Source organism: Otolemur garnettii, unplaced genomic scaffold (genome assembly GCF_000181295.1).
Source record: "Otolemur garnettii isolate 467f Iridium unplaced genomic scaffold, OtoGar3 scaffold00014, whole genome shotgun sequence".
Lineage (NCBI taxonomy): Eukaryota > Metazoa > Chordata > Mammalia > Primates > Galagidae > Otolemur > Otolemur garnettii.
In genome coordinates this window covers 8963189-8975889 of record NW_003852409.1, presented here as the reverse complement: position 1 = coordinate 8975889, position 12701 = coordinate 8963189, and the positions used below count along the sequence as shown (strand labels likewise).

Below are 12701 nucleotides of genomic sequence, written 5' to 3'. Positions count from 1 at the left end.
AAAATTTAAAATTATATTTTATGAGTCTGTTGGTATAAAGATGAACATATTCTAGACAAGATTCTTTATTCTGTACATGTTTTCATTATAATTGATACTTTAAAAGAAGTATCCTGCTCCATGGATAAGTCAGTCCTTGGGGCATGTATGTGTATGCGCACGTGTGTGTGTGTGTGTGTGTGTGTATGCGTGTGTGTGTGTGTGTGTGTGTGCGCGTGTGTTGGGCTAGGACTTCAAGGGTGGGAAGATTTAGCTGTGTGGACACTTGGGGAAGGTCATTTGGGGTAGGGGTGATGGGCAGGTGGCTGGGAGCATATCAGTAGCATGGGTTGTGGGGAGCCATGGGAGTGGGCCAAGGCCTGCCTGCGAATGGCCCCAGGCTGGGGTCTGTGTACCTGACAATGACTTGCTTAAAATGAGAGAGGCAGCTAGCCTAACGAGAGCTTTTCTTCTTTTCTTATTCCCTTTACAGTGTTTCCCGCCTGTTCTCAGATGCCCAGAGGCTTCTTTTATATAGCCAGAAAGACACTAGCATGAAAGACATACACAAAGTTCTGAGAACACTGCAGCAGATTGAGAAGTCCACCTCAAGTAAGCAAAAGCCTCGGTGCATTGGTTTGTAGCTGCATGAGGGAGAGAGAATAGCCCGGGTGGCCTGAGATTTCTTCCCTTTAGCTCCTCCCTGTGGCGTTTTCCTGCTCAGTGGCTGCACTGTAGGGGCCTCTCTGAAGAAGGTGTTGGGGAAGAAACTAGGGGAGCTGCTTGTGCCAGTGATGTACGAGTCTCCTCTGGGGGAGCAGAGGAAAAATCCCCAGGAAGGAACAGTATAGGGTTGGTTGCAGGGATACCTAGGGATGCAAACGCTTTTTTTTTTTTTTTGAGTTGGCCATATGGTTGCAATGAATGGACGTAACTATAGACAGGGGATTCTTCTGTGCACATAAAAGCAATTAAAGTTGCAATTTGATATGGCTAAGGAAGCATTTACTTCCAAAAAGGAAATGCTGTTCATCTTCTCCTAGTCATTCAATCGAGTCCGATGGGCATTTGAATTCTGATCTTTAAAAGTAGAATCTTTATTTCCTATCTGGTAAGTACCCAAGCAGTTTATTGTGTGCTATCAAGGAAGTGTCTGAGGAGCCAGTGGTTTGCTGACTGGGGAGCCAAGGGGCAGAGGTGCATGCTGGGAGTCACAGAGCGACTTCCCAGGCGTGGCCTGCCAGGGGGACAGAGGCTGTGTGAGCTGTCTCCCGAGTGCAGTCGATCATGGCACACATGGTCTGGGGAGAATTCAAAAGCACTAATACAGATGACTAAAGTCGATGTACTTTTTATTATCACCATGTGCCGCTGGTTCTAAACAATGTCAGTGATAAACTGTTCCTCCTCGTCATGGGCCAGCTGTCACCGCTGCTCCAGGGAGAGTACTTTTGATTCAGTTTGGTGTTTGGCCAGGGATGGAGTGAGCTGGTCTTTGCTGAAAGGCCATCTTATTTGGCAAAAGAAGAATTTATATAAAATATATTTTGTGCGCAGGAAGTCCTTAGTGAATGTGAACTGGGATTATTTTGGGGTGACATCTCAGCCAAGCCACTTTCTTTTTCTCTGAGCCTTGCGTTCCTTAGCTATAAAATGCATTAGGTTTTTGTACATTGCAAGTAGTAGGTACTCACTAAATGGGAACCAATATTCTTAAATGACAGTGATGTATTTCTGAGTGTCCCTCTTGGGCTTCTCACCTTGTGCCTGGTGCCTTGTGTGGCTGTTGAAATGGACTAGCTCTTGGAGGAGAGTTACCAAGCAGAGTTTCAGATCTTCCTGGAGGCTGCCTTAGAAGCACCACTATCTTCTTTGAGCAACTGGAGATATGAGTTAAGGTAGAGAAAAGTCAGAATCTGTGTCCCTAAACCACGCGTCTGTGCACATAGCTCTGAGAAGACAAGTTTCTTCTGATTTCGATTGTGTCATATCAGTACTTGTTTCGCATCTCTCTCTTCAACTACTTTGTCCCCTTTTCTGCCTTGCAGCTGCTTCTCAAATTCCTTTTTTACTCACTTGACAACACAAAGCCAGGCTTCAGCATAGAGGGAAATGCACAGACATACTGCTGTTTCCTGCAGGAGATCTGTAACCTTTTGCTGATTTTGATTAGTGCTCTGTAGATTTTTGAGACAGTCTGAGCCTGGGGTATGTTACTGTAGATCCCTACTGTGATCCCTGTTTGTCTGTACTCACACCCTACTCAGAACTCTGTGCTCTGTCCTCCTGTACCAGCTCTCTCAGGGCAGGTAGGACCCTTGGAGCTGGTCTCGTATGGAGCTCTATCTATCATCTTTCACTTTCTCTGCCATATACCCACCTCCCCAGACAGGGACCCTCCTCAGATAGATAGCTCATTCTGAGCGATGGCAGCTCTCATTGTCAGAAAATATTTGCTACCCTCCTATCCTTTCTAGAGAATGAATCTATTTTCTTTGAAATATTTGAAGCTAGCTCTCATGTTTTATTCCCCTCTTTTCTCTAAGTCTGTGATTTTTCTAGGCTAAATGTCCTCTATTCCTCTTAGGGAATGTTTTTCCTCTCAATTTATGCCTTTCCTCTGACTGTGTTTCACTGTGTCTATGTACTTCTTCAAGTTTACCAGAAATTACAAAAGTATTCTAGCACAGAGGAGAAAGGGACTTTTGCCTCCCTGCTCTGCGAGTGCTATATTTCTCTTAATGCAATCCGAGATTGCATTAGGTTTTTTGGCATTCACGTCACCCTGTTGACTCATATTCCATGTGCAGTGAACCAAAATCACAGATTCTTGTAAATACATGGGATTAAAAGTTACTCGTTCCCTATTTCTTAATTGTGCTGTTGGCTTTTTGAACTAAAGGGAAAATGTCTCTTTTCTATTTTACATTCTTAGACTCCCTGTACCATCTCCTCCTACGCAAACCATCTCAGATTCTGATTTTGTCATGTATTATTCCTGCTGATTCTTGCCTGTCTTCTAGGAATTTGATAAACAACTATCTTTGTTCTCATCCAAGTCACTGACAACTGTGGGACCAAGGCTTAATGACCCCTGTGGACACTGCCCCTCAGGCTCTTAGAGATCCCTTAGTCTGGGCTGTCATCGGTGCCAGGCCACAGGGCTCCTGCTTCTGTGATCCAGCTGGAGGGTTTATCTTGTTCTTTCTTTCAACTTGCATCTGCTAAATCCAAGGGACTATCTGTAGATGATTTGTAGTTATGGAGGCTTCTACTTAAATACCCTCTTTTACTCTCATGGTTTCTGGGGCTAGAACATTGTTTTGTTTTCATTTATTGGAAGAGATCTTATAGACCATTTAGTTCATTTACAGATAAGTGGGTTGATTGATTTAATCATTCCACCAGTGTTTATCGAACCCCTCACACGTGCCAACCACTGTTCTCAGGTGCTGAGACACAGAGGTGTACAAGAGAAATATGGCCCCTGTCTGTGTGGAGCTTCCACTCTAGAGAAGAATTGATCCCGAAGGGGGGAATGATTGTTTCAAGTTTATACAACCATGGGAGGGATAGTCCAGCAATAGAACACAGCTAAGTTCCTGCTCCGTGTGGTTCTCTTTCTACAGTGCTCTCTTGTCCTGTTTTAATGATCTTCCAACTGGAAAGGTCTCTGGTTTTAGGAATTAAGTCATACACAAATCTTCTAATTATCCTTGAAGTCATCCTGATGAGAAATCCAAGGAGGACGCCATAGAGAGGGGCCTCTCCCAATTTTCTCATCCCTGGATTTTTTTGGGAATGTTTTATTATTATCTTCCTAAGCCAGAGTATAACCACAAAGGTTGAGTGGTGGCTAAACTAATACTTAAGAGTCAGTATGAGGAGCATTCATTCTTTTAAAATTCCTATCCTGACTGCAACACAAAAGGAATGTAAAAATTAGACGACTTCTAAGAAACCTTCAAGTGACATGTTTCTGTTGTCTCTGGAGATCATACTGGCAAAGGTGTTTTTCTGAGTGAGTTTGGTGTGGTGTCTGAGACAATTTCAGGCAGTACACAGATGATAATTTTTAATTTTTTTTTTTTTTTTGAGACAGAGTCTCACTCTGTTGCTGTGGTGTCTTAGTTCATAGTAACTTCAAACTCTTGGGCTCAAGTGATTCTCCCACCTCAGCCTTCTGAGTAGCTGGGATTATAGGTGCTGCCACAACACCCTGCTGTTTTTTGAGATGGGGGTCTCACTTTTACTCAGGCTGGTCTTGAATTCCTGAGCTTAGGCGATCCACCTGCCTTGGCCTCCCAAAGTGCTAGGATTACAGGCATGAGCCACCATGCTTGGCTAATAACTTTTAATTTTAACCCATATTGAAGTGCAGTTTCATGAGTATTATTTCTTTGGAGGATGTTTAAAAGGAAAAAAATAGTTAATTTAAAGTAAACATTTTGTGTGGATATGGTAAATTTGTGAGAGTAGTATGTAAATGACTCAAGATTGGAAAATGTGGTATAAGAAAAGAATTTTGAGCTTTGTATGAAGATTCATTTTGGAAACAAATTCAGGCATTGTCCCTCAGGAAGTGTGAACCTCGGCAAGGGCTGAGTCTTTCTGGGCCTCAGTTTCCCTGAAATGTAGCAGCCCTGTGCATCACTGACCGTTCAATCCAATCATGCCTGTGAGTGACTAATGGGGAACTCACGGCACGTAGTAGGCACACAATGTGTTGCTTTGCTTCCTCCTTCTTTTCCTGCCTTTACAAATTGGTTCAACCTCTCTGGGCCTCAAGTTTCCATGCCTTGAAATTAGGACTTTGGAGAAACAACCTGAAAATACTTCATCTTGGAAACTTAGATGGGGAATCACCTGGGACTAACCAGTCTGTAGCCCTGTGAGGGCAAAATGGGGCCTCATTCATAGTTCTGTCCCAAGCGAGCATCAGCACAGTAGCAGGCACCAGATGAAGCCATCAGTGAATCTTTGTAGAATGAAGCTGAGAAAAAATAAAAGTGAGTGAGCACATGTAATTGTACAGTTGATTCTTTTGTGTGCACCTGGGTCAGCAGGGCTAAAAATGAATAATAATGACAAAAGTTTTTAGAACAGCTTTGACTTTCCTTCTTCCACAAGGTTAGCCTTCCAGAACTTTGTTGGAAGGACAGCCACAAACCCAGAGGCCTAGAGTGGATTTACTGGGAAGCTGAAAACATCCCATTTTCATAGACTCTTTGTAGACCCTTCAAGGGGGTCTTAGCAACGTATTTACACAGTGATATACTTTTGTAAAGTTTGTAAAAGTAGGATTTTTAAAAACTATTCTTTTTTAGCTGGATATGGTGGCTATAACTTCTGGAGGCGCAGGCAGGAGGATTGCTTGAGGCTAGGGGGTTGAGACGAGCTTGGACAAGACCCTGTCTCTACAAAAAATAGAAAAATTCACTGGGTATGGTGGTGTGTACTGAGAGTCCTAGATCCTTTATTTGGGAGGTTGAGGTAGGAGGATCACTTGAACCCAGGAGTTTGAGGTTGCAGGGAAATATGAGGTTGCTCTAGCCTAGACAACAGAGTGAGATTGTGTCTCAAAAAAAAAAAGGAGGGCAGCGCTTGTGGCTCAAAGGAGTGGGGCGCCGGCTCCATAAACTGGAGGTGGCGGGATCAAACCAGGCCCTGGCCCAAAAAAAAAAAAAAAAAAGGAGAGAGCTCCCTGCTACAGTCATGCCAGCAGAAGTCTCATGATGCTGCATGTGCTCCTGCCTGCCTCCTAGGGCACAGGGAAACAGGGAGTGCTGCCTCCTTCCTCAGCCCCTCCCTCGCTTCCCGCTCCAAGCCACCTGCAGTACCCATCCCTGTGGCCATTTGGTGAATCTGGCATTGTCACATGGGACCACTGTGACTGGCTTCTTCTCAGGCCTCCCTGTGGAGGAGGCTGGTGCTGCTCGGAATCAGGGCTGGGCTGGAGAAGGTGCCCCTCTGCCGCCTTCTTTGTCTTTACCGTTTCTTCCCTTTTCAGAGACTTAAAATGCTTTGGTTAGTGATACCGAATAGCTTCCTGCTGAACATGCCTGCTCAGACATCCCCCTGGTTCCAGTGCCTGCCCGCCCCCTGCCCCAAGGCCTGGACTTGACTACAGACTCTCCTTCAACTCCAGGTGGCGTTGTGGACATGGGCCTCTCCTGAGCGTGGTGGTCAGGGCTTCCACGGGGCTGGCATTGGGAAGTGCATTTGTAGGGGCTGAGGCTTCTTGCTTTCCTGGGGTAGATCATCCCCATCCCTTCTAAGCAGCTCCCCAACTTCTCTCTGCCCCCCATTTCCATAGTTAAAGGCCCTTGTACACTGCTACATCCCCCATAGTGGCTTTCTCCATCTTGCCTTTGCTTATGCTGGTCTGGGGACAGTTCCTAGACTTGTGGGGTGTCTTGTGGAAGTCTTGTGGTATGACCCAGGTGATGTGGAAAGGGTTATGGCTTCTGTGATGTGGCTGGAAGCCAGACAGCCAGTCGCCCCTGTGCATGGCACTCAGCAACTTCTGTCCTTGGCCAAGATCTTGGTTTTCAGGCATGTCCTAAGTTAGAGCCACACCAATACCTTTTAACTACAGAAGCCCAGTGGGTGCTTTGTGGGACTACAGAAGATCATTTTCTGGGACCTGCTGAATTCAGCCAGTTGGGACAGCTGAGGGATAGCTTTCAGACTGTACCTAGGGCTGGCGAGTCACACATTTCTGGGGTACGAATACACTGTGGCCTATGTGAAAGGCATCCCTGTAAGAATTGTGCTCTTAGAGTTGGGTAGTACACAGCCTCCAGGGCTCCTTGCCACAGTCTAGAGTATCTTATCTCAGTTTCCCCCAGTGAGAACTAGGGCTACCACTGGTCTCGCATGGCTCCTGGTTCCGGGACATTTGAAATGCTTTCTTCAGGATGGACAGCCTTCTGAAGCTGATGAAGACTTTGCCAGGAAACAACAAGGAGGAGCTTTGGCCATTTTGTCACTGAGCTGGAGGTGTGCCTTTGTAGGACATCTCATACTGTTGAGGTCAAGGGTTGGAAGTGGACAGGATGGGGGAGGATCCAGGGCAGATCTGCAGGCACCTGCCATTGGGGCTCGGCCACCCTTTCCTTCTATATATCCCTTGTACAAATCTGGTTTGTCTGGCCTTTCTGTTGTGACTGTGACCAAGGCTTTTGGGAAATTAGTCCTGAGGGCTCTGTTAGACTTTACGTAGGGACAAGGGTCATGTCTCTCTGGCTGTCAGATTTACTGGTAATACTGAGAACTCACTGTGTCAACCTTATATTCTGCTTTGATCTTTGAAAATAAAAAAGGTGTGAGTTCTAGGGGCAGGGTAGCCTTGGTGACATGGCAAGGTAGTTGGCTATGGCAGGGAGTTGAGGGAAGGAGGTAAAAATTAACATCTTGTAAATATTCCGTGGGCAGTAAAATTTAATGTTAAGAGAACAGACTCAGCAGCCAGAACTGCATGGGTTCAAATCCTGGGTCTCCTGTTGACCAGCTGTGTGACCTTGGATAATTCTGTAATATTTCTGTGTCTCAGTTTCCTCAAAATGAAATGAACAATATGACCTCCTTCAGGAATGTTGTGGTAAATAAATGAACTAAAAGAGGTAAAGCACTTAGTATAGTGTATGGCACATCATAAGTACTAGGCTTGCCCCTTAGTTCACTGCGTTTTTATAATCATCATATAATGTAGAGGGAGGAGATTTTTTTTTTTTGAGACAGTCTCACTATGTCACCCTCAGTAGAGTGCTGTGGCATCACAGCTCACAGCAATCTCAAACTCTTGGGCTTAAGCGATTGTCTTGCCTCAGCCTCCCAAGTAGCTGGGACTACAGGCGCCCGCCAACAACACCTATTTTTTTGTTCTAGTTGTCATCGTTTAGCAGGCCCGGGCTGGGTTCGAATGCACCAGCCCCGGTGTATGTGGCCGGCGCCCTAGCTGCTGAGTTTCAGGCGCTGAGCTGAGGGAGGAGACTTTATTCTTTTTTATATCCATCAAGGAGCTGAAGTTCAGAGAGGCTCAGTAACTTATCTAAGAAAGCATAGCTGGCACGGGGTAGTAATAGGACTAGCACTCCAGGTTTTTATGCTTTGGTGCTGCAAAATCCAAAAGGGAGGAGTCCTGGGTAGCCAGAAACTCCTGCCAGGTCCCAGGGCACTGGGTATGGATGGGCTGGGATGAGAAAGGAGACAAAAGGGCTTCCGAGAGAAACGCCAGACTTCCTCCACTTCCTGGCTTCAAGCACGTGTGGAATGTTTCCCAAGGCCCCTCTAGAAAGAACATCCTGTGACTCACAGCCACTTCTCCTTTCCTGCCTGAACCCCCTCATCCCGCTAGGGTAGCTGCTGATGTTGGGGTTGCAGCCCCAAGCTTTGTTTTCTGTTCTTGTGGGCTCCTAGTGTATCCACTTGTTTCAAGATCTGATAACATGTGTGTCAACGTTATGTCATCCAGGTGGAAGTTCTTTGAAATCTTTGGGTGATTGCAATTCACGTTCTCTATGCACTTGTCAAAAGTTTTGATTTCGGGCCTTGCAGTTTCATATTTTGAAACCTTTCTATTCACTATGAGTTTTCCCAGACCTGTCAAAGCCAGGCGAGATCTCAGCACCCAGACTGTTGGTTTCCATCCAGGGCAGGGGCATAGCCCCAGCTGGGCTGTAATCAGGAGGGTGCAATGCTTCACTGCAGTGTTGAAATATTGCTTGAACTAAATCAAATCAAAGGTCAGCTTTACCCAGACAAGAATAGAAAACACAATTGCATTAGATTACAGAACAGCGTGTACCCCACAAATAGACTGCCTTCAAAAGGTTTTGAATTGTTAACATTAAGAGCAGGGCTGCATGTCTCCTGCTTTTCCAATGTAAGTTTTATTTACTTTGTGGGTGGCAAAGAGCAATTTGTAAGTCTAGTTCGTTTCTCACCGAAAGCTTCCCATTTCTGGACCCTTTTATCACTGTGGCTTTGAGGCATAAAAACACAAATTTAGAGTGACACTGTCCAACAGACTAAGTTGCACCATATTAAAATGGCATCATTAGTGCTTCCAACAGCACTAGCAGGTTGGCATGATTATCTACATTATAGAGTGACACTGTCCAACAGACTAAGTTGCACCAGGTAATGATGCCATTTTCTCTTGGAAGTCCTTTTGTCTCCTTTCTCATCCCAGTCCATCCATACCCAGTGCCCTGGGACCTCAGGGGAGTTTCTGGCTACCCAGGACTCCTCCCTTTTGGATTATTACATTCAAGGCTTCCAACAGGACTAGCAGGTTGGCATTATTATCTACATTTCATGGATGAGAAAACCGAGGCTTGAAAGGGTGATGTCTGTTGCCTGAGGTCACAGAGTAGGGCTGTAAATTGAATTCAGTTCTGACTCCAAGGCTCAGTGTCTTTCTACCACACTCTGATGCCCTGTCAACTTACTCCAACACCCTGAAGCATGGGTGCTGTCATCAACTTTGGAAATTGTGATGAAGCATTTTTAAACAGTAAAACAATTCATTTAATTGCTGATATAGTAGAAAGAACCAAAGCTTTGCAGTCAAGGCTATTTGGAGTTGAATTTACCACTTGTTTGTTCTTTGACCTTGAGAAAGACATTTCCCTCTTTAGGTCTGTTTCCTCATTTGAAAATCATAATACCTTTCTTATAAACTTGTTTTAGAGATTCTGGAAAACAAAACAGATAATACATCTGATTTTTAGTAAGTGAGAGTCACTTTTCTTTGCCCATAAAGTACTACCATGTCCCTTATTTTATTAATTTTAAAAATTAGAAAAATTAAGCTACTTATACATTATATGTATTAACAATTCTTCCTTCACCAGGGACTGAGCAGTCCCTAACTCGTGAAGGGTCTTTCTTCCCTTCTGTTTGTTGGAGGACCTCTCAGGGCCCTGCAGGCTGATTCTAGCCTCACCTTTTGTGTTTGGAGTGTCTGCTCCCATTTTCGGTCAGAGACCAGCTCCTCAGTAAGAAGTGAATGCCTCAAACTTCCTTTTACTTTTTCTCCCTGTCCCTTCTGTTTAGCTCTGTCTTTCCTGTTTTTAGATTCTGATTCTTCACACTTTTCATCTCTTAACTGCTCTTCACCCCTTTTGTCTTCTGGGCATCCTCTATCTTTTTTTTTGCTGCTCTGATCTTCACAAACGGCCTTCCAAGATCAAAGGGCTGGCAGGTTTGGTGTCTGCTGAGGGCAGCTCTCTGTTTCCAAGATGGCACCTTGTTGCTGCATCCTCTGGAGGGGACAAATGCCATGTCCACATGTGGCAGAAGGGATGGAAGAGAAAAATTTCACTCTGTCCTACCCTTTTATAAGGGTCCTAATCCAACCTATGAGGGCCCTGTACTCATGACTTCATCATAAAGTCCCCACCTCTTAATACCATCACATTCGTGATTCGGTTTTAACGCATGAATTTGGAGAGGGCACACCGACATTCAAATCATAGCAGCTGTGTTGCTGCCTCAAAAGATGAATCTGGAGAAAGACGAATGATATTTGTTTCTTCCCCTGACTTCACTGATGACTGATTCTTTTTTGCAGTGGCAGAGAGGGTTGGACACCCACCTGGGCAGCCTCTTGGAATGCGAGGCAGGGATTATGTCATTGTACAGCATCTCTTTTGTTACAGGCTCCTGCTTTCAAGAAGCACTGAGAAAAGTATTATTCCTTTGAACCACAGCACTAGTGTTTTGAGTACAGTAATCTATGACTTTATCAACATTTTTTGGGGACATGTTTAATTTGCATCTTATATTTTCCCTTGGATTATGTGTGAGTCAGTATTCATGGTATTTAACACACTAGGGTCATTAGTGCTTATTTAACACACACTCCTGTGAAGGTAGACCTCCACCTGTGAACAAACAGAACTCAAGAGCCTAAGTGACTTTTCCAAGGTCACATAACTGGCAAGTTCTGGAACTGAGGTTTGAGTCAAGTTAACTAGACTCCATAGCCTGAGCTCTTTCAGGTATGCCTGGGGTCCCTCAGCAAGACTTCACTGCAGAGAAAGAAACTTTTGGGTCGGGAAGCCCACAGGCAGGTGAGCAGCAGGAGGTCCTGAGGCTGTGTGCCCCCGGCCTGCTTTAGGGAGTCACCGGCCTTAACCCCTTTCCCAAACAGGACTTCCCAAAGAGGACTCACTCTTCTCAGAGAAGCAGTGGGCAGCTATCCTTTGAGAAGAAAGTAGAGCTCCAGCATCAGGAAAATAAGGCCAAACAATGACAAATACTCTAGAAGACACAGGAGCGTGTCTGTTAGACAGATTTGTTTCAGGGTCCTGCATTTACATCTGGACAAGCGCAGCCTGAGTAAATCCAGGAATAAGAATTTGTTCCCCTCCCCCACCTCTTGCCCACCTTGGATGGGGGGTCCGTTTAAGGAGAGTATCTGGTCCCCTGGATGCTGACGTGGTCTCTTGTGATCTTTCTCTACTTCTTCTTTTTCTTCATTTCTCCTCCACCCACTTGTGCAGCAGCTGATTGCTGTGGGTCCTTTTCATGTTGAGCAAAAGAAACTGCAGAGATCTTGAAACCGGAGATGGGGACTGGAGGCCATTGACCGAGAGTAACCCCAGCCTGCTCAGCAGAGGGCTTCCCTCCTCCGGCTTTGCACACTGCCCTCCCTCTCCCTTCTCCTCCTGCCCTCCACCGTCTCCTCCTGTCCTCCTCCTTCCTTTCCCCCCACCTTGCTTGCTCTTGCCTTCCTCATCCTCTGCTCCCTAGTTGGATGGGCTACACTCAGGCCTGCCAGCAGGCTGGAGGGAAAGAAAGAAGGACGTGACTGTGAAAGCAGCTCGGGGGTGGTGGGCCTGGCACACCGCTCCACCTGCCTGCGGGAGTGTTTTTCTCACTCGGTCACAGGTGCCTGGGCTAGATGTGTGGTGGCAAGAACTGAGACTTCTGTCTGCCTCTTTCCCAGCCCCACACATTTCACCTGTTTTGTTCTTCAGACCCCTGCCCCCTTCCGCCAAGCTCTTGGCTTTTTTTCCTTCTTTCTTTTTGTGCTACCTCACTGTACCCATAGCAAAGGTCTTGGGAAACTGGTCACTGTTTGCTCCTCCAGGCAAGACCAAGGTCGCTGAGCTCCGCAGATTAAGCTTTTTGTTGAAGGGATTGTGGTCAGGAGGCTCTCTTGGCCTTTGTCCAGGGGTGGCTTTCCATCTTTGCCTGTGTGACAGGCATGGCTTCTTGTCCTGCGAGTGGTCATACCTTTCCCATCACCCAGCGGATAATTGAAGCTGGTCAGCTCTTTCTCCCGGAAGAGCACCTTTGCATTCTTGATCTCCGGTGAATGTTGTTAGCCTCATTTTACATCCAAAGAAACTGAGACTGGAGAGATGAAGGGGAAAAGGAAGGCTCATGGACACACAGGAAATGGCAGGGCTGGGACTTGAATCGAGATCTTCCAGTGCTTTATCCAGTGATTTTGTTTTACCTCTTAATTCCTTTCAAGACCTCCCAGATTTTACAGATTGTAAAATTCAGGTCTTTGTCAACTGATTTGGCCAAAGCCAGATGGCTGATGTCCTGCCTTCTAAATGTTCACCATCTCACCCAGAATGACTGGTCTTTCTCACAGGCACATCTCCCTATGTGTCCTTGCAGTGACTGATGTTGTGATCATTCCTGTTGATTCTCCATAAAGTGCTGGATTTATATATTCTTTCATTTTTTTTTTTTTT

At 45.6% G+C, this 12701-nt stretch overlaps 1 protein-coding gene across 3 annotated transcripts in view; it reads left to right on the top strand.

Moving 5' to 3' along the window:
* The window catches only part of ABCA1 (ATP binding cassette subfamily A member 1), a 136239-nt gene that overhangs the window by 41670 nt on the left and 81868 nt on the right, over positions 1-12701 (top strand). For all 3 annotated transcript variants that reach the window (XM_023510515.1, XM_003785197.3, XM_023510516.1), the window contains exon 5: positions 473-591. In XM_023510515.1, coding sequence (XP_023366283.1) covers positions 473-591 — 119 coding nt within the window. The remainder of the gene's footprint in view (positions 1-472; positions 592-12701) is intronic.